We start from the raw sequence: 21806 nt of genomic DNA, 5'->3' as shown, positions 1-21806 counted from the left end.
CTGCTTCCCAATAGTGAGCTTTGAAATTATCCCTGATGACATGTTAACAAAATATTTTCTCTTGGTGGTAGACATTGCACATAACTGGAAGAAATCCTTATGTAAGGAGGGATGTAATGATAATGGAAAGAGAACAGAAGATTTAGCAGGACGATGCCTGGAATGCAATGGCTAACACATGAGGAACTTTCAACGGCTCTTGGACTATATTCATTGGCGTATAGAAGAATGAGAGATCTCCTAGAAATATTTTGAATGCTGAAAGGGTTGAACAAAGTAGATATGAATAAGATGTTTCCCTTGGTGGGTGAAGATAAGAGGGCATAGTCTTAGAATTAGAATATATCCATTTAAAACCGAGGTAAGGAGAAATTTCTTTAGACAGAGGGTCATGGATTTATGGAATTTGTTACCACAAGCAGCTGTGGAGGCCTGATCATTGGGGGAGTTTAAGGAGGAGATTGAGTCAGGGTTTCAAGGGATATGGGGAAAAGACTGGAATTAGAAACTAGATGTGAGAATAGCTTAGCTCAGGGTGGAGTTGTGGAGTAGACTTGATTGGGTGAATAGCCTACTTCTGTTCCTTTAACTTGTGATCTTGTGAACATACAGGATGGTAACAGGCGATTTCAACCCACAAGTCTACCCAATTTCCATCCAATTAACCTTCACTCCTGGTGAAATAAGTGAAAGCTTGGTGGGGAAAAAAAAACTTTCTTCCAACCACGGCTCATTTGTTCCCCACAACTCAAAACTATTGGACTGTGCTCTTGCTTAATTTTGTTATAATCCAGCAATTTACAACTTTTTTGAGGTGGGGGGGGAAGCAAGTTTGGCTTCATTTTCCAATTTCTAGCCCCCTTTGTTTTATTCTTGGTAGTGATAAAGCCTTGAGTTGGTCAATAATTTTCTATCTAAATAGGATCAATTTTCTATACCCAGAACAAAGAATCGAACAGCTATTTGGAATTGCTGGGCCTTCAGATACTTCAGATCAATAATTGGCCTTGTTTGCTGTTCCAGATCTAGTTCAGTCATTTCAAGTTTTAGAAAAGTATGAATGTGTCACTGTGGCTACAACTGAGAGTGAAATATGAGACCCTAATACATTAGAGCATGAACAGACATGGAGCTGTTAGTTGTAGAACCAGTATAAAGTTTATTGGAAATTGAACTTAAGAACACAAGAAGAGTTACCAGTATTTCGGTTGGACTGAATTATGCTGGCTGTGGCTGATGCTTCGAAAGGGAACTAACTTGGTGTCAGACGCTGCTGGGAAAGTAGTCATGGATTTGCAAATGCCTATTGTCAGTGGGGATGGGCTAAGTGAGGCCTCAGCAGCTGTGGCTTCAATCCATATGGAGTCCTAACGGAAGAGCCCTATTTATCTTCGGAGAATCTAGTTTTCCAAACCTTGAATAGAATTGCTGTCACCATTCATGTAAATGGAGTTCCAGGCAGGTGAATATTATTTTTCTTTTTTTACTTCAATTTTAATAGTGTTTAAATATTTACAAATTGCTTTGACAAGAGGCATGTTACACTCTGGATGGCTCCCAGGTGTGCATTTAGCACAAATGCCCCATTGCATCTAATGTGGATGCATATAATGGACAGTGATCCTAGCCTGTGGCTGAACGGCAGGTTGATTACAGCTAGATTCAACTGATTGGATCCAATAGTGTTGTCTCTGTAATAGTTCCTGCTTGTTTATTACATTAAGAATTGTGGGTTAGTTGTGTAGCTGTTTGAAATCACTGTTCCACACAACACTGCCTGAATTGAATATTTTTTAATCTTGTATATTTTGGGTCGTTTGATATGAGGTATAAACCCAGAATGGAGGACCATCGCCTCCCCAAGATCGTGTTCTATGGCGAGCTCTCCACTGGCCACCGAGACAGAGGTGCACCAAAGAAGAGGTACGAGGACTGCTAAAAGAAATCTCTTGGTGCCTGCCCCATTGACCATCGCCAGTGGGCTGATATCGCCTCCAACCGTGCATCTTGGCGCCTCACAGTTCGGCGGGCAGCAACCTTCTTTGAAGAAGACTGCAGAGCCCACCTCACTGAGAAAAGACAAAGGAGGAAAAACCCAACACCCAACCCCAACCCACCAATATTCCCTTGCAACCGCGCCTGCCTGTCCTGCATCGGACTTGTCAGTCACCAACGAGCCTGCAGCAGACGTGGACATACCCCTCCATAAATCTTCGTCCGCGAAGCCAAGCCAAAGAAGAAGAGAAGTTGAACATTTTTATGCTCCATCATCAATTTCTTCTGATCTTTTAATTTGGCATCTCTCAATTGTGAGCTTGAATGAAGTTAAATGGGCTATAGCATTTGCCATTGGTCCAACTATACTCTTTCTGGTATTTTTATTTTTCCCAAGGCCACTGGATTAAAATATAACTTTTATTTTTTGAAGTCCAGCATGCTGAGATTTGGTTAATAAAATTGTTAGTGGGTCAAATCTATTCGGATGCTGAATTCTGGTGCTTTTCATTTTGTCATTTTGTTCCCAATATAATATTTTTTGATTGATTGGGGAGGGAGGTGGGGGGGGGGGGTGTGGGGGAGGGAACCTGGCAGAAACTGAACACTGACTGTCATTTTTTTAATCTTTAATCATTTTGTGACAGTGGAAATTCTCCAATGTTTCACAGAGAGCTTCTGGCCAGTAGTTTAAAGTCATAAATGAATGACTGTGAATTGACTAAATGACATTGGCAAGTTGGACTCTAGATGTTTTCCTGTGAGAATTCTACTCATTTAAATTAATCTGCATCCTTTTAGCTTTACATTCCAGCAATGACTCCGTCCCATTCTGTAGTTTGTTTTTGTGGTTAAGATACTATTCAAGTTTGACATTTATGTACAGAATGACTCCTGTGTTTACGTGTTTGAGTGTGGGACTGCTTGTGTTAAGAGACAATGTCCTCATTGTGAACTTCGACAGAAAAATAGAGAAACTAGGCAACACTATCTGATCTTGCTAGGGATACCATAACTTTAAAAGGAAAATAAATGTAGCGAACAATTTTATTTTAGAATCACCTCGTTATTTGAAGGTGAAAAAAAATCTTTTTTTAAAGTCCATGTGTTACATAAGGTATCAACACTTGATTCACTACATTTTTATAAATAATAAAAGCTAGAACTTCAGTAATGTTACAACAGTAGTAATTTGTTCTCTTTGTTCACCTCATGTTAGCACATTCTTAAATTTGCAAGGTTGTATTTGAAAACACTGAATGGATATATTTCTAAGCAGTTGTGGCATTTCATTTTAATAATTTTAAGAAACAAAATATTACTATTAAATTGTTAGGTTCTGAAATAGAAAACCAATGTTTAATAATTAACAGTCAAGGTTTAAAACATTTATTATTTCAGAGAAACATACACTGAATTTTAAATTTAGACATACAACACGTTAACTGGCCCTTTCGCCCCATGAGCCTGTGCTGCGCAATTACATCCAATTGACCTACAACCCTGGCATGTTTTGAATGTGGGAGGAAACTGGAGCACCCAGAAGAAACCCATGTACACACTTCTTGTAGATAGCGCAATGCGGTTACAGTGCCAATGACCGGCGTTTGAATCGGTGCACTAATACTTTTGTGCACTGCAATTTCCAAGAATATCTTGGAGAACCACAAAATACAACTTTTTTCTCTTTTTTAATGAGATGTATATCAAAACTTTTTCTCGGTTGCTACCTTTCCTCGGGGTGGTGACTTATCCTCGGGTGCACATGCAAAGCTTTAGTCTGCTTTCTGAATGGTCCTTAATGGTACTGAAAATTCATTGATGTTCGACCAAGGAGGTGTGATCCATTCTTTATCTGAAATCTATACATTCACTTTCCTGAAGAGTGATTACATACCAATGCAGAGAGAAGATCTTTTGAGAGTTTATGATCTGAGGTGCTTGAGTTGCAGTATCCCTTTCCTTGTCTTAGTGTGGGCCATTTAACTAGAAAATGAACCAAGAACTCTTCAATTGGGTTAAATTGCTCATTTCATGGAGGTTGGTATAATTATTAGCTGAACAGTTTGAAAAGGGTTTACTTTTTATTGGACTTTTGTCTCACTGTCTCTTCCACATCAGTGGATTATCAACATTTCATAAAACAATTGTGTAGTCAAATTTTTAAGCTTAGAATTTTCATTGTATTTAAATTATACACAACTTAAGATGTCAGTTGTACTTTAGCATGTATCATACATTGTAGGAATTTGTAATATTGTAGTATTTTGGATTGATTTTTGTATTGGTTGGTGGATGATTGATAACACATGTGCCTGTAAGTTATTTTAACCACAAGCCTGATTTCCTTTAGATTACTTCATCAGCTTGGACGTGCTGGAATCTTGTAGTATTTCAGCTGTTACTAACCATACAATCAGACACAAGGCCGTTTTATTTTACCTGTGTTCTTTGGCTTGTAGGCTGTTAAGTGTAATAAATATTCCAGTGATGTGGTGGATTTTTGTTATGTCTGTAAACCTTTTATACATTTCTGTGAAATTTGAGTCATATTGGTTCTAAATTTTGCATGACTTGCAGAGCATGGTCAACTATTATTAATAATCATACAGTTCTGGGAGCAGTGCAACTTTTTATGTGTATTTCTCATATTATAAAAATGTTCTTCGTGTTACAGATGAATGCCTAGCAGGAAATAGGAAATGGATGTAAGTTACAGACTTTTTTGTTTTGAAATAGGGATAGAGTAGACACAGACTTGCAGAGAAAGTGTTCCAAATGTTGGCTCCATGTGCAGGTACCAAAACAATATGGAAGTGGAGGAAAGACTGGATACATCACGAGGATGTTCCTCATGTAAAGTGGCCCAAGACCACTGAACTATTTGAAGGTGAAGAGATCATTTTGTCCACGTGCTGGGGTGTGTGCTAACAGAGCTTCTATTACCATCTGGCTGACACGAGTTCCTACTACAGAGCCAGGCAACCAAGATAGTCAAGTATTTTACCAGTTACAAAGTTTGTGAACATGAGCTTTTCAGTTTACATTCAACATTTGTGTGCATGCATATTATTAATCATTTTTGAGTAATTTTAGATATTTTTATGGCAAGAACTATCAGCTGTCTTGCTTCATCATAAGGTTTAAAATTTCAACAGACTATATATTGCCAACTGGGAAAAATAGCTGACCCAAGCTAAACATTGACAAAACGGCTTTATATCTGGCTTACCCTGATCAGCTTCTTTCTGAGCATTGATTTCAAATGAGTAGAATCTCCTGAGCTTGATAACCTGATCACAAATCTTGTCTGATAATTGAGAAAAAAATAGACCCTTTTGGTTACTTTATCTCACTGTTAAGGTATTGAATTGCTGAGTGCAAATGTTTGGCTTTGGTTTCCCAAGATAGCACAATGGCATTTATAATTTTTTACAATCCATTTAAGTTTCACAAATGGGCCACCAATATCAATCTATCTTTTTATTTCAAGTTATGATCTTGGATTACTCTTGAAATTTATTCATGTCATTTACTTTTGTGGATTGCAGGGTTTGGAATTTTTTTTTTAAATTACACAGCTGTCTGAAAATATCAAAAAAAGAAAGTTTCATTGGTCCCCAACCTGCTTTCATTATGTATCTCTCTAATACACACATGTCAAACTCTGGCCTGCGGGCCAAATTTGGCCCGTGATATTTGACCTGCAAGATCATATCAAAAATGTATTAGAGGTGGCCCGCTGGCCGCCGCGAATCTCGGGAGTGGCGTGGGCTGGATCGGGATTAGCCGCGCTCACCTGCTCCTCCGCCGCTGACCGGGATCCCAGCGCGGTCCTGAGCGCGGAGACTGCCCTAGAAAGGTCCTGGGACACCGGCACGGAAAGAAAAGGGGGTCCGGGAGAAACTCAGCAGGTCAAGGGGGGTCCGGGAGAAACTCAGCAGGTCAAGGGGGGTCCGGCAGAAACTCGGGGGGGGGGGGCCTGACCTCGTCAGGACCGTTGCCCACTCCCCCTCCCTGCCGCAGGCCGACCCGCGACTCACGGTGACGGGGTCGCTGATCCGCCGAGATGCAGCCCTGCAGCGAGAGCCGATGCCCCCGCACTGTCGTTGTCCAACCCGATCGCCGGCAAACCCCCCCCCTCCTGCACACAGGCCTGAGTAAGTATGAACTTTAATCTCAGGATAAAACGATCTTCCAATAGTTTCATGTCACAGTGATAAATATATTCCTGGTTAAAAATGGTCCTGCACCTGGATACAAGCTCATTAGGCATAAAACCTGAAAAGTGTGTAAATCAAAGGATATCTGTACCAATGGAAAAAGGGCATGGCAAATAACCCTGCTAGAGTTCATGCCCACAATCAGTCACCCATTTGATTGTTTCAGGAATCATGTTATTCTCCCACATTCTCAATAGCCCTCAGATTTTACTATTCGACAGCACACTAGCAACATTTGACAAATCCTCTATAGAGAAATATTATTTATTGAATATTTTATTTCTCATTTGTTAATGCTTCTGGAAAGAGTTTATCCAAAACTATTATTAAACATTTATTTTAATAAGAAAAAGTTTAACATTACATATGTTGAAAGAAGAGAAAACATGCAGATGTTGTTGAAAATTTTCAATAAATATTTAGTTCGGCCCTCGACTTAGTCCAAGTTTTTAATTTTGGCCCTCCGTGAATTTGAGTTTGACACCCCTGCTCTAATAGATCATGCACCACGTATGCATGGTCTAATCACTGCCAAGTCCTTTGGAGCTGCAGACCATTATAAATTATGTTTCTTGTCTGAAGAGATCTGGTGGCACCTGAATTGGTTTGAAAGATGATAGTGGAGGTTTTTAAAACCCTGGGAGTAGAGAGCTGTTTCTTTTTCTCCATCATGTTGCCTTTGGTTTAAGAATTGTATTTTATTTCTGCAGCCTACTGATTTAAATATCTGGAGTTTGGCTCATGATAATTAAAGATTGATTCCCAAACTTTAGTCCATGGTCGAGAATAGACCTGCATTCATAACATCAGACATTGAACTGTATTGCATTACCGAATGTCCTGCTTATTTCCATTTAACAATTAACAAGGAGCAAAGATGAATATAATTTGTCATGAATATTTTTAAATTTACCCTTTACCACTATTTACCAGGGTCAAACTTGTTTTTTTTATTTTTAATTTTTTAATTACTGACCAAAATACTGACCAAAATTCACACAAACATTTCCCTCTTGAATATACACAGTGTCATTTTCTCCCTTTCCTTCCCTCCCTCCTTCACCCCCCCTCTCCACTCACTCAACGTTCAACATACATGATACATTAAACCCATTGAACAATGTCATCACACAATGAAAATAAACAAGAAATTTGTGTCATCTATTTTTACACACTGGGTCAGTTCATTTCGTCTTCTCCTTCTGTCATTTTAGGTGGTGGAGGTCTGAGGTAGGACTTCTGTTGTGTTCCATGTATGGTTCCCAAATTTGTTCGAATACAATGATGTTATTTCTTAAATGTTATTTTTTCCAATGGAATACATTTATTCATTTCTATGTATCCTTGCTGTATTCTCAGGGTATCTTCTAATTTCCAGGTTGACATAATACATTTTTTTTGCTACAGCTAAGACTATCATAATAAATCTTTTTTGTGCTCCATCCAAATCGAGTCCAAGTTCTTTACTTAGAAGAAAGATCTCTGGATTTTTTGGTATGTTACTTTTTATGATTTTTATTTAATACCTGGTTTAGATCTTCCTAAAACTTTTCCACTTTCTCACATGCCCAAATTGTTGTTCCCGTTTCCTCCTTACAGCGAAAACATCTGTCTGATACTGTTGGGTCCCATTTATTTAACTTTTGGGGCGTGGTGTATATCCTGTGTAACCAATTATATTGTATCATGAGTAACCTCGTGTTTATTGTCAGGGTCAAACTTGTTGAAATGATCTTAACTTCCTGATCAAAGATGCACACGATGGCATAGGGAAATGAAAGAAAGGAAAATGCTAAAAGTATTTATCAGATCAGGCAGCTTTTATGGTAAAAGTTACTTTCCAGGTCAATGACATTGAGCCCTTACTATTCATATAGGATGGGGGATTGAACTTCCAGCTGATAACAAAAAAATGCAGGAGAGAAAAAAAAATCCTCCTCTTTAATCCTTGTTTAAATCCAAACACTGGGTTTTGACCCTCTACTTAGGGAAGTTAGACACTCAATTTACTCTGTCTACATCTTTTTTTAAAAAAACAACTTTATTTAAGATTTCCAAACTACATAAAAACAATACATAAAAATAATAAACTAAACTAAAACAATATAAATCCACCCCACCCTCCCTCTCACCCTTAGCACGCCCCATAAGGGGAGCAAAAAAAAAATATCAACCAGCTACAAACATAGACTATATAATATATTAAGATATTTCTAAATCCATTCATTCCCAATAAGGTGACCACATTTGAACGAGTTATTTATTTTTCTATATAAATACAGGATCTCAATTCATTGTGCCAACAATTCATATTTACTTCTACATCTTTCCAAGTAATCGCAATAAACTTCAGTGCTACCTGAAACTTGTCCAACCCCAAACCAGTCAGTGAAACCATATAACCCAGCAAAAACCATTTCTGGATCTAATGGCAATTTAATCCTACACCTTTCATAATATTTTACATTTTAAGACTTTTAATCACTTTTCTTCCAAAGAAAAGAATCCCAGATCACACAATATCGCGTTGCACCTGTAATTTTCCAGTCCTGGTAACATCCTTCTAAATCTCCTCTGCACTCTCTCAAGTGGAGTCATTTCTTCCAAGATTCAAGATTCCTTTATTGTCATGTAATAGAACTGAATGTAATGTTACACAAAATTGCCTTTTGCCTGCTGTAAGGCAGATGAAGAGCCGGAATTTAGTCTCATCCTGCTCCTGTTAGTTTTTCGTGTATTATGATGACCTGAACTTTGAGAAGCTCAGTGGCTCATCATGGTACACAGTCCTATTGTAACTTCCCTACTTTCTAGTCCATGCCTCATGCTAAAAGAAAGCATCCCATATGCCTTTTAACTACCTAAATGACCTGCCTGTTTGCCAGAAATTGGCAAGCTCTCTCGTCAGTTTCACACTTGCACCTTGTCTCAGGAATTAACAGCCAATTGACTGTAAAATTGTCTGAATGCTGGCGTGAAATAACATCATTTGACACTGGGGATACATGGCCTCGACCCCAACTGCATTCCCCTGCATCTCCCGATGCTGGTGTGCAGATTAGCCTAGCATGAAAGTGAGAATTGCATTCTAGTGGAGAAATGACGCACATTTTTGCATGAGTATAAGAACATGAAGGAAAGATATTAAAATGAAGGTATAAACTTTGCCGTGGGAAAGTCACAGCAGGGGTTGCGGGGGGCGGGGGGATTGCTAGCAACAGCAGAAAATTTCTAAACAGCTTGAGAAAGTTGGTCGCGCTATCATGCACAATTTATAAAGACGGGGCGGGGGGGCGTGATGGTGGACCTACCCTCCCAGAATTCCGAGCAGCAGAGAAACCCCTCCATGAGTGCTCCATGCATGAAAGGGCTGTATGTACAGCGATAATGCTACCAACTTGCCCACGCTGTTTTAAAAATTGTCCGCTATTGCTATTTATTGCTAGCAATTTCCCACGGTCCTTTATAAAGACTTATATAGGAATTGAGAGAATGGAATGGAATCCTTATAGCAGACAGGGTGGGAAGATGTGTAGTCAAGGTTGCTGTGGAAGTTGGTGGGTTCTGTCGAAAATATCTGTCGAGAGTTTGTCTCCTGAGATGGAAACGGAGATCGGGAAAATGGAGTGTAGTTTCTAGAGATGGACCAAATAAATTTGAGGTCGGGTTAGAAGTTGGCACTAAAGTGGATGAAGTCGAGCTCATCATGGGTGTTTGAGGCAGCAATAAAGTTGTCATTGTTGTAGACAAGGGAAAGATGAGCATCCTTACCTGTGTAGGCTTGGATTGCTCCACATAGCTAACAAAAAGGCAGGCATAGCTGGGGCCCATGCAGGTACCCATGGCTATACCTTTGACTTGGAGAAAGTGGGATGAGTCAAAGAAGTTATCAAGGGTGAGGACTTGTTCTGCCAGCCAGAGTAGGGGAACTGGTTGGGTCTATTGTCCAGAAAGAAACGAAGGACTTTGATGCCTTCATTATGGAGGTGTATGGAGATTGGATGTCCGTGGTAAACATGAGGCAATCGAGTTCAGGGAACTGGAAGGTGTGGAAGTGAGGGAGGGCATGTGAAGTGTCCCAGCAGTAGGTGGGGAGGGACTGAACTGGGAAGACAAAATAGAGTCCATGTAAGTGGATCACAATTCAGTGGGGCAGGAGCACGTGGACATGATGGGTCTGCCGGAACAGTTGGGTTTGTGGATCTTAGGGAGGAGGAAGAAATGGGCAGTACAGGGTTGGGAAACAATATGGTTGGAGGCCATGCTAAGGAGATAACTGGAAGTGAGTTCACAGATGGTGCATGATGCAGTTGTTTGAGTTTTGGTGGGGTCCATTTGGAGGGTTAAATACAAGGCGTCTGAGAGTTGTCATCTGGCTTCGACCAGATAGAGATCACAGCAGCACCATACTTGTCTGCAGGTTTGATGGTGAGGTTGGGATTTAATGTGGAGAGAGTGGAGGGCCAGATGCTCGGAGGTGGTGAGATTGGAATGAGTGAAGATAATACGGTTGATGTCATGGCAGCAGTTGGAAATACAAAGATTCAAAGCAGGCAGAAGACTGGAATGAGTGTCCAAGAGGAGGAAAAAGGTTTAAGGTGGGAGAAGGGGTCTGTAGTTGTTTGGGGGGGTTGAAATTCTTGGTTGTGGAAGAGGGCATGGAGACTGAGCTGATTGTAGAAGAGTTCAGCATCCTGGAACAGTAGACTTTTGTGTTTTGCCTGAGTAGCTTGGAGTCTATTGCCATCCATAAGTTTCAAGTTAATTATTCCATTAGTTTGTGGATTTTATTCATCTGAACAGACTTGTGATTTAAAATTTCCTCTTATCATTTTTGTGATTCATTTACAATTTCTCCAGCTCTTCTGCAATTTCAGAAATCTCAGGCTGGAATAGCTGTGTTTCTATAATGTTGATCCTTTGTGTTCTAACAAAATTAAGAGCAGACATTCCTGCCCTATCTTATTGGCACAATGTTCTTTATTCTTGAAACCAGCATTGCTATATCTTAATGGTTGACTTTTTGCTCATTTGTTGAGATGTGCTGGAATACTTTCCCCATTGAGTAAAGTCCAATAACTGCTCTTTAAGACTGAAGAGGTAAACCCATTTCTGTTAAAAGAACAAAAACTACAATTGCAAAGACCTCGCTCAATGATGTGTGGACTCCTTCAAACTAAAATAGTGTAATCTTCGACTAATATTTTTAAAAGTACAAAAATCTGCAAAACTTCTATATTGTCTGTCATTCCCATGAAAACCTATTTTTTTTTTTCACAGCATAAAACTCTGTGGTTGATGTTTTATGCTTGTCATATCAATAAACTAGAATGAGAGTCAACCCAGGATGTTCTTGCAGTAATTTTATAATTTTATGCATATTTTTAAAATAGTTGCATGATAGATGGTGTCTTTTTGTAAAATAAAAAAAAATCCTTACTTCCTCTATATTGAACAAACACTGAAAAATATGAAGCAGGCAACTTCTGAGTTCAGCAGTGAATCCGATTCTGAAAAGTAAAGATGGATTAATTATTTCCAGTAGACTTGAAGCCATTCTGTTTAAAACTTTCCCTTGTTTTTCTAACCCTTTTAAAAAAAATTTTTTTCAGAATTCCATTCGACACAATCTTTCTCTGCACAGCAAATTCATCCGAGTCCACAATGAAGCCACAGGAAAGAGCTCTTGGTGGATTCTTAATCCTGATGGTGGCAAAAGTGGGAAGTCACCCAGGAGAAGAGCAGCATCAATGGACAATAACAGCAAGCTTGTTAAGAGCAAAGGAAGGGCTGCTAGGAAAAAAGCTGCCCTTCAAGCAGCTCAGGAGGGAAATGCTGATAGTCCTAATTCACAAATATCCAAATGGCCTGGAAGTCCTTCTTCTCGAAACAATGACGATTCTGAGACATGGAACAGTTTTAGGCCAAGAACGAGCTCCAATGCTAGTACATTAAGTACTGGGCATCTGTCCCCCATAATGCCAGAACAGGAAGATCTGGAAGATGAGCTTCATTCAACACTAGTCTACCCCAGCTCTTCAAGCAAGTTGCCATCAACGCTCACTGAAAACATAATTGAGGAACTTGAACTCATTGATAGTTTAAACCTTATGTCACCATCATCTACATTGTTACCAACCCAACAATCATTATCTGCTGGCTTGATACAACAAAGCTCAACCTATACATTTAGGTCACAGAACTCGGACTCTGGATCAAAGACTTCCACCTATGGAAACTCTTTCTATGATCCTTCTGATGTGACATCTGTACAGAGCCACTTTAGTGTACCTGCGACTCTTGAAGCTCTCCTGACTTCTGATTCACCAACTCACTCTGATGTGATGATGAGCCAAGTTGATCCTGTCATGCCACAGACAGGTGGTCGACTAACCAGTGAAAATTTGATGTTGCTGAACATAGACTCTCTCAACAGTCCATCTGCAGAGGCAAAAATTAACCAGCCCAGCCAACAAGGAAAGCCTGCGGGATCACCAACCACGTCTATTAAGACTAATAATTTACCTCACACATTGAGTATGTTGGGGCCACCACCCGATGCTAACCAAATGCCCACTTTGAAGGCCCAGCTCCAGTCCCCAGTAAGCCAGGCTCCACAAATTGGTCTCTCATCCACTGTCAACTCAAGCGGCAGTAACTCTTCAGGAGGAGTGAATATGAATCATGGGAACTTCCCTCGAGATCTTGACTTGGATATGTTTATGGAATGTCTTGACTGTGATGTGGATTACATAATTGACCATGACCTCATGGATGATGAAGGACTTGATTTCAACTTGGATCCTATTTCCACTAACCCATCTTATCCCAACACCTCACAGTCATCTTCTCGTAGTTGGGTGCCAAGTTAATTTTAATTGACCTTGCTGTTTCCAGGTAACTCTTAACTTTTCAGTCCTGACATCCAAAATTGTGACAATAAGATTAAAAAATATATTTTAAAGTTTAAATTATTAGAAACAGTTGAGACCATTCATGATGCAGAATTGTCTTCTTAAACAGTTGATTTCCTTTTGTGCCAAACCACAGTGTTGCATATGGATGCAACCACGATGTGAAAAAAATGATTATTGCCTTTACACAAACTATCAAGCAGTCAAGTGTATATTTTTTTCCTTTAATTTTTCTCGCTCTTTTCTTGCTTTTTTGCTTTCTTTTTTAAGGGTACTAAAATTATAACAACTTATGCAGATTGAGCATAATGTTTTGGTTAAAGCTTATTCACCAGCACATTGTCTTGCATGGGTATTTGTGCACTTATTTTCCAACTGGGAACTTCCTTTGCATGCCTCGGAACCAGAATCTGTCTTTCTGTTTCTTGAAACATGAAAAGAGTAGAACATTTCTTTCCAGGTATTTAATTAAATTACTCTACCTGTATTAGATTCATTAGAATAAAATTTTGTGACATGTCTGCTGATAAGTACTTTTCAATCTTTTCTTAGTTTTCCTTTTTCTTTTGTAGAAAATGTCTCCATTTTATTTGTTGCTTTGGGGTGCAACTGAGTTTGCTAATTCTTTTATGGGAGTTAAAGGTAAAAGCCATGCTATATTGATGAACTCGATGGAATTTAAGCTAGTGAAAAAAAATATACATTTCTTTTTAAGAAGCACCAGTGGAATCTTTTGATTTAATGAATTCATGTGTGTGTTTCATTTTGCAGGTTTGTTGTTCATCAACTAAAATAATCACCTCCCTTCACAACAAGAAGTTTTATTTCAAAATAATCTATGCACCCAGCTTCTGTTCCTGTTTGATAATGATCTGAAAAATTCATCAAAGAAGACATTTTCTCTGTCTTGCACTCTAATTCCCGAGTGCTTGATACCCATCCAAAATAATTTTCTCGGTGTGATTCTGGAATGTCATTGTGCCAACACAATTGAAAATACGACGTTACAAAGAATTTCTTGGAAGGAATTGCACACTAATTGGAATGTTTATTTTTGTCCTGTTCTTTCCTGATCTTTTTGGTGCAGTAATTCTTGATGATGGAAATATTGCAAATGTGTGATACTTGGAACATTTTTTCTGAAGCACAGAGCATTTAAAATTTTACTATGTAGCAAAGAGTTTTTCTTTTAGAGCTTGGATTGAAACACTACATGAGGAAAAATGATCTTTCATACCTGATTTCAAGAGCACCCTTTAAAATAATTTTGCAGTCCTACATGAAAAAAAATCATGGAGCTCAAACTGTTGTGTTGAATTGATGAAGCAGAATATCACAGCACAGAGCTTGCACTCTGAGGATTTCTACCTTTCTCACTGACACCTTCAGATGCATTCAGTATACACATTACGTTCAACTTAAAATGAGAAAAGTCAGAACTGTTTATAAATAAGGATGGAAATAGAAAGAAATGTTCAGCTGTTTTCCATTAAGTCTGGGATGACCTATATTCCATTTGGAACAGATTATTGGGCCGTCTGCTCCAGCATTGCCAAGGCTTTCAGCCCGATCTATCATTTACACTCGTACCCAATTCTATAAATTAGTATTAAACATTTTAGAGCCAACATCAAAACCATCAGTTAAAGCTATTGTACAATTTAATTTTAGTCTGTTTAATATGGATACTTTTCCTTGCCTCATCAACCCCATTCCAATTTTGCCCACTAAACCTAATCTAACTGAGTAAATTTTGTCTAATGGCTCATTTTTTTGGGAAAGGGATTGGTTTTATCATGTAATGTTTCTTAATAAAGGGGAACTCGTGAGCAAACCTCACTAGTTTTTGAATGTTGCCTTCAAGTTTAGAAAGTTATTTGAAAATGAATATATAAAAATAACTAGTTCCACTCTGAAATTTGTAATAATTTCCATTTAAATTGTGCCTTTTACTTGAGCACTTAATTTAGCCCAACATCCTGGTATAGTACTGGGATTCAATGTGGTACGTGTCTGTGTTCTTATGACTAAACTGTTTTCGCCCTCCTGGATAATGGCAATGTACTCACTGTTTCCATGAAACATGCTTTTTATAATGTCCTTGTTATATGCAAATTTTAAATGATGTTTGTCCACTGGTGAGAATTCAAAATAAGGAAACATTTCTTATAGGATGGATGGAAAAAAAATTCCTAAAACAATCTTTGAAAAATACCAAGTGTATTCTTCCAGTGACCTGGTTAATATTAATCTCTTGACTAGTATTATTAAAGCAAATTATATAGCTACATTTTTTCACTGCAGTTTGTGGGATTGTGCTGTGCACTGTATTTATCCCACTACAACAGTGACTAAACTTTAAAATTGCATTATTGGCTGAAAAATTTGAGATATGAAAGGTGAAGTGAAGGTTTCATTTATGTCATCCAAATGTCAGTGGCAGAAGTTGGAAACTACGTAGTCAAATGAACAAATGGCTTTCTGAGTTCAAGATAATCTGAACTATAAACAAGTCTAAAGCATTCTGTGGGATGGTGTACACAACTAGCCATAATTTTATTTACTAATGAGATTGAGTACAAATAGTGTTTTATTGTCCTGCCTTTTCAGCCAGATGCAAATTATTGGGGCTGGAAATATGAAAGTAAACAATCTTGGAAAGGTTTACAAGTCATCAGATAATGTGGATACTTCATAAACTCAAAATTTTTAACAGATTGATGACTGGAAATCACTTCTAGGGCTTCCTTGTAATTCTTTAACAATGTACACACTAAGGTTCGTGAAATTAAATTTATCTTGTTTTGGGTTGGATATCTAGGCTGACACAAACCCAATGCACACCTTGTACATACATGATGAGGTTCACAGAAGGATTAAGAATTGTGGCTTGATCACTTGAACATTGCATCATGAAATGATCTTTATTGAAAACTTGTAACTTTGCATTCTACAGATTTCTTTCGGTATCTAGAATTCTGCTTTGTACTCATTACTTCCATGAAACACTCCTTTTTAAAAAAAAAAACTTGCATGCAAAATTTAAAAAAATATAACAATGAGGGAAATTGTGAAAAGCATTGAGAAGTGATTAAACAAAAATAGAGAATTAAATAATGAATACTGGGTGATGCCATTTGTATTAGATAGTATAAGTATAACTGACAATGGAAATTGCAGATGTTTGTTTTTTAAAAACCCTTTGTGTTAACACCAGGCCATACTTTGAATGAAAATTAAGAATTTGGTTTCTTTATTGTTCGTAATTTTGAATGATCCCTTTGCAGCCCAAAACACTCCTTAATTTAGCACTAACTTATGAAACTCCTTCAGATCCCTTGTGTCTATTGTGAAGAAGAATCTCTTTTGCTACTTTTTCTCTTGCTGTAAGGGGCATCAAGCGACACTAAATGGTGACTCTTTGCCTTGTGTCAGGAAGAAGGCAATTTTGTGTAATGTTGCATGTTCTGTACTCGTACAGAACAATAAAGGAATCTAGAAATGGGAACGAGTACCAAGTACAGGGGATGCCACATCATGGTGGTTTGGGTTATGGAAATTTGTCCTTGCAGATTTCACAAATTACAATCCAAGACTTTGAGAAATTGAGTAAAATTTGTTATTAGAATATATATATGGGGGGGGGGGGGGTGGCACAAGTAAACACATTTTAAACTCTCTTCATGCATTTGATGCGTTTAGGAAAATCATAATAGGGACCATTTTTTTTAGGAATTCTATTCTCCTCACTTCCTGTAATATAGGGATCACCTGTGGTGGTATAATCTTTAACACAAGGCACTTTTACTTAGACTTTACTATGCACCGAACCTGCGAGTGTTGTTAATGACCTTGGGCATTCAAAATGACTTGTTTCATTAAAGCATTAATGCTTTTAACTTAATGAGCTGTTCTCTTCAAAAAGGTTTCAGGAATGATATTCCAGGGACCCCCCCTTCTCTCCTACCATGCATTCCTACCAGTTTTCAATTTACAGTTGTGAAAGTTTGAATTTTTTTTTAAATCAAAAAAACTCTGCCCTTTTTCCCTGTCCAACAAAAAGGTGGGTATCCTACCTTCATAAATGAATTCTTGTAGAGCATGTGCTCTCCATCTCTCCTCACCCTTGCCCCATACCTCATTTTAATGATTGTTTAATAATAACAATGGAACTTCAACCTCAGTAAACTTATTTCTGCTCTGGAGCAGCTTTTTTGTTTTTTGTTTAATGACATAGGCTGTTACGTGCGCTGAAGTTGTAATGCTTGACGTAGTCTAGACCACAGGCTGGTGGACTTCATTACAAGGGTTCCCAGTTCTGCTTGTCTTACTCATTTGCATGTATTTTTTAAAAACTACACAAGATTAGAGGCAAAGAACAGGTATATATGCCACAAAGACACTAAAAAAAACCTAGTTCCTAGGAACAAATTTTTAGTCCTCTTGTGTTCTCAGACAAACCTGCCGTTACCTCAGGGTAATTCTGATTATATTGCTAGTTTCAAAGCGCACACACACAGCAACTGTGCTTCTCCTTTTTGCTCCTTTGGGGCAGTATGCCAGATTCATGTGTTTACAGATAGTTAATTTTCAGATTGCATGTTTAAAAAATGCGCAAAAATGACAGTTCAACATTTTTGACTTTTTTGTACTTTTTAAGGTATTAGTTTCAGACTTTGTTTGCAAATGAAGTTCTATCTTCATTCAATAATTAGTTTTGTAGCATCAAATTCCTTAAGTTTTAAATTTAATGCTATGGTTATTTCTAATAAATCTTTATAAACTGTTTATCCAGGAAAATAGGTTGTTGGGTTTAGTTTTACTCTATCCTGCTCTGCCCAGGGTATCCAACATGTTTGTATGCCATAATAATGCTCTGAAAGGAAACAGATTTAAAGAGATAAAGATGAATTTGGTATTTTTATATGCCACTGGAAGATATAGGGTTTGTGTACACAATTCCCATCTGTTATAAGTTTTCAGTCTTTTTTGTGAACTTGTAGGCACAACAGGTTGGGTTTCCCCTTCTGAAGAGGGAAAGTTGAGAAGTAAGCAGGTTTCACTCATTGTTTTTAAAACTTGCTCTGTCTGGAAGCTGGTTGTACTTTATCTTGTAGAAGTTACCTTGGTATCAAGTAAAAGTGGGGAGATCCGTAGAACGGATCAAAATTTTATTTGCATATAGGATAGGAAGCTCTTCGTAGAACGTAAGCAAATCCTGCATGTAAGTGCTGACCTGAAACCCCAAAGTCCTTTTCAAAACTCTGTAACCCATTACTTTAGTGAGATATAATGTTGAATTCGTATCCCAATATTTTATATTGTAAATAAAGCTGTATTAGTTGTAGCTTTGTATAGAAAGCACCCTCAATGAGGAGTAGGATTAAGAAAATTCGATTGTAGAGGCGGTGTACACAACAGGCCATAATTTCATTTACTGATGAGGTTGAGTGTTTTACTGTCCTACCTTTTCAGCCAGATGCAAATTGGGGGTAGAAATATGAAAGAAATAGAAAATAACCACAGTCTGCAATTCACAGTGTGAATTTTATTATCTGTTAGCCTAGAGAGTTTAGATTTTCTACAATATTATCTTTACAATAATTTTCTTTCCTCAAATTACTGAATAAACAGATCCATTCCATTGAGTCCTGTCTATTATGATGGATGACATTTGCAGAATTCAACATAAAATCTTGCAGAGTAAAATAATCTACGATTTTTAATTATGCATTTTAAGAATATTCTGTATATGTAAAACAAGTCATGTAAATCCTCCATGTGGTACTATTTTGGTACATGGAGTTTGCAACATTAAAATATATTTTATGAATGTATGACATTTTTTATACTATATGTGATGATTTCTAAGAAATACTTTCATTGCTGAAAGAAGCAAACTTCACAAACTATGTGAAGTTTAGTTTTAGAATGCATTGGTCAAATGGTTGACTCTGGTTTCCCATTGGTAAAATTGAATATTGGATCTTAATTTTTTTTTGTATAAAATTTAGACATAAAGCATGATAACCAGCTCTTTTGACCCACAAGGCTGTGCTGCCCAATTTACATCCAATTGACCTACAACCCCGGTACGTTCTTTTTGGGAGGGTGGGAGGAAACAGGAGCCCCTGGGGAAAACCCACGCAGACACAGGGAGAACATACAAACTCCTTACAGACAGAGCCTGATTTGAACCTCAGTCCCAATCGCTGGCGCTGCAAAAGCATTGTGCTAGCTGCTACACTAACCATGCCACCGAGTAATCCTACCTCTTTTCCACCACCCCCCCCCCCCCCAACTTCTTTATCACTCTTTCCCCCACCCAATTTGCTACTTTAGTCTTTAACAGGATCTCGGGGGGGGGGGTGGGGGGGAGAGAAACAATGCAAAACTAAGAAGAACTTCTCCTTCCTCTTTTCCTGTGCCCAACATTTAACATGAGATAATGTTTCACTGCCTAAGAGGTGTCACTTTTGGCCCTTAAAGGCTCATTTCAAATATGCTAACCTGAGATTAGTCGGTGTTAAACCTTGACATTTTCCCTCATCTCTTCCTACCCCTGCTAGAACCAAGGTTTTTGAAGTTAATTACAAGGGAATGCATCTCTCTGACAACAATGCCTGATATTTCTTTCTCATTGTTTTTTTTTTCTGAATTGTAAAATGATAGTAATTGCACATGAAGTCTTTACCACTTGAGCAAGGTACTAAAGGAGGCTGCTGAAGATGGAATTGTAATGCATCGTGTGACAGCATCTTTGAAAGGGAGAAAACCCCCTTCGTTGTAGAGTTAAGCCATCAAGGAGCCTGAACATAATGCACCATAGATTGGTAGAATGAAATTTCCAGACCAGACCTTATGGCAGTGAGGGCCTTATGATTTGAATCATTCAGCTACAGACTAAAATCCATAGCAGCTAAATACTTTTAGGGAGAGAAGTAGCTGCTAAGAGTTGCTTCCCAAAACTGCTTATGTAATTGCTCTTTATGGTGGTGTCAATGGTCATTTTCAAGAATAATAAGTGAAATAAACATTGTATATTGATGATTATATCTGAGTTGTGCCCATGAATTTTTGTTTAATTTTATGTCCTGAGGAATACTGAATTTCTCCACCTCTTTTGTAGCACACTGATGGTTGAGTCGGCGTGTTGGTAAACTGATATTAAAGAAAACAGTCCAGTAGTTTTGGCTGCTCGAGAGTTGCATCATAAATTTGGCATCTAAAGCCTGAATTGCAATCTCAGCAATTGGCAATTACTGGACATGGAAGTGCTTCTGTTAATTATTTTAACAATGTTGGTGGCAGGTACATTTAAACAACTTGATTTGATGTGGGAATGATGGTCGATATTTCTTGCATGTTGAAGTAAATGAACTTCTGTGGCTACCTGCAAATTGCAAAACGCGCATTCTAACTCATCCATAATATACAGTTAAGATTTCATTTGTTTTGTACAGAAAAGATTATGCTCCATTATGCTTGTCAATCTTGTTGCATTCAAAAGAGTGATTAAGATACATTGGTCGTCTCAATGCCATTTGAAATCCTGAAAATAAAATGTTTAGAAAGAAGAAACTTGTGATCGGGTTTAGTTGTACCAAATCTGTGTTTACCATATCCTGGTACTATGAAATGGATATGGGAACTCTATAATAAAGATTCATTTCAAAATCTCCGTTATAGCACCATATTTGAGCTTGGATTCTAGCATTGCTACTGCAAGTTTATTGGGATATCCAGTAATTTGCAGTGGTTTTCAGGGAGAATTCGTCACTACTAACCCTGTATTATAAGGCATCTTTTATAAATTCAACATCTCACAACACAACCTGCTCAGTGATACCACATTTGTAAGGCAACACATAGTAATCTCAAAAAACAAATGCATGTCAGTTGTTACCCATTTGAGTGAGGAAAGCAATGAGAGGGATATGTGATGAATAATAATTTACAGTTTGTGTTGTATGCTTGCTTATTGAATAATCCATGCCAGGAGCACATTGAGAATGTTCACATAAATGCATTATTTTAAGTGTTAAACCAACTGGGTATTTATTATTAAATACATTTAAGTAACTTTATGATGCCATGAGGAAGCTACTGACATCATAATGTATGTTTAGTGATTAACTTTATTTCACTTATTATAATTGTGTAATGTGACGCTGATTCTAATATCTATAATGCTTGGTACCAATATTTCTCAAAAAATTTGTAATTGGTATGTTGAGGCAGAGATTATCAAAATACTGCATAGTCTTTTCCATTTCTGGTAGACTGAATATGTATTTTGTGATTTATTTTATTTTTTTTGTTTTGAATCCCAGAGGAAAAAATGTATATGATTTTTAAAAAAAATTCTGCTTGACCATCAATATTAAAAGTATAGCAAATTTTAATTCTCATAATTTTGTCTTTTTTTTTGCCTGGGTTTACATCTCTCCTTGTTGCCACTGAAGATATCAATGCTGCTGATGTGAATATATTTCAATTGTTTATTGTCTTCTATATACCAAGAACACCTACACATAACCAATAGGGCCGGGAGCAGGCATTTAGCTCTTTGAACCTGCTCCACCATTTAATAAGCTCATGAACTCAACTCCATTTTTTGTTTTCCATAACTCTTAATACCCTTGCATTCTCAATACATTCAATGAGGCAGCCC

The 21806-nt window shown here is 37.8% G+C and overlaps 1 protein-coding gene across 1 annotated transcript in view; it reads left to right on the top strand.

Moving 5' to 3' along the window:
* Positions 1-21537, top strand: part of LOC138740314 (forkhead box protein O1-like) — a 35606-nt gene extending 14069 nt beyond the window's left edge. Inside the window, exons 2-3 of the mRNA XM_069892782.1 lie at positions 11831-13115; positions 13904-21537. Of these exons, the coding sequence (XP_069748883.1) occupies positions 11831-13090 (1260 nt within the window). The 3' untranslated portion in view covers positions 13091-13115; positions 13904-21537. The remainder of the gene's footprint in view (positions 1-11830; positions 13116-13903) is intronic.
* The last annotated feature ends 269 nt before the right edge of the window (positions 21538-21806 follow it).

This window comes from Narcine bancroftii, chromosome 8, assembly GCF_036971445.1.
Source record: "Narcine bancroftii isolate sNarBan1 chromosome 8, sNarBan1.hap1, whole genome shotgun sequence".
Classification (NCBI taxonomy): domain Eukaryota; kingdom Metazoa; phylum Chordata; class Chondrichthyes; order Torpediniformes; family Narcinidae; genus Narcine; species Narcine bancroftii.
This window is presented reverse-complemented; position numbering and strand designations above follow the sequence as displayed.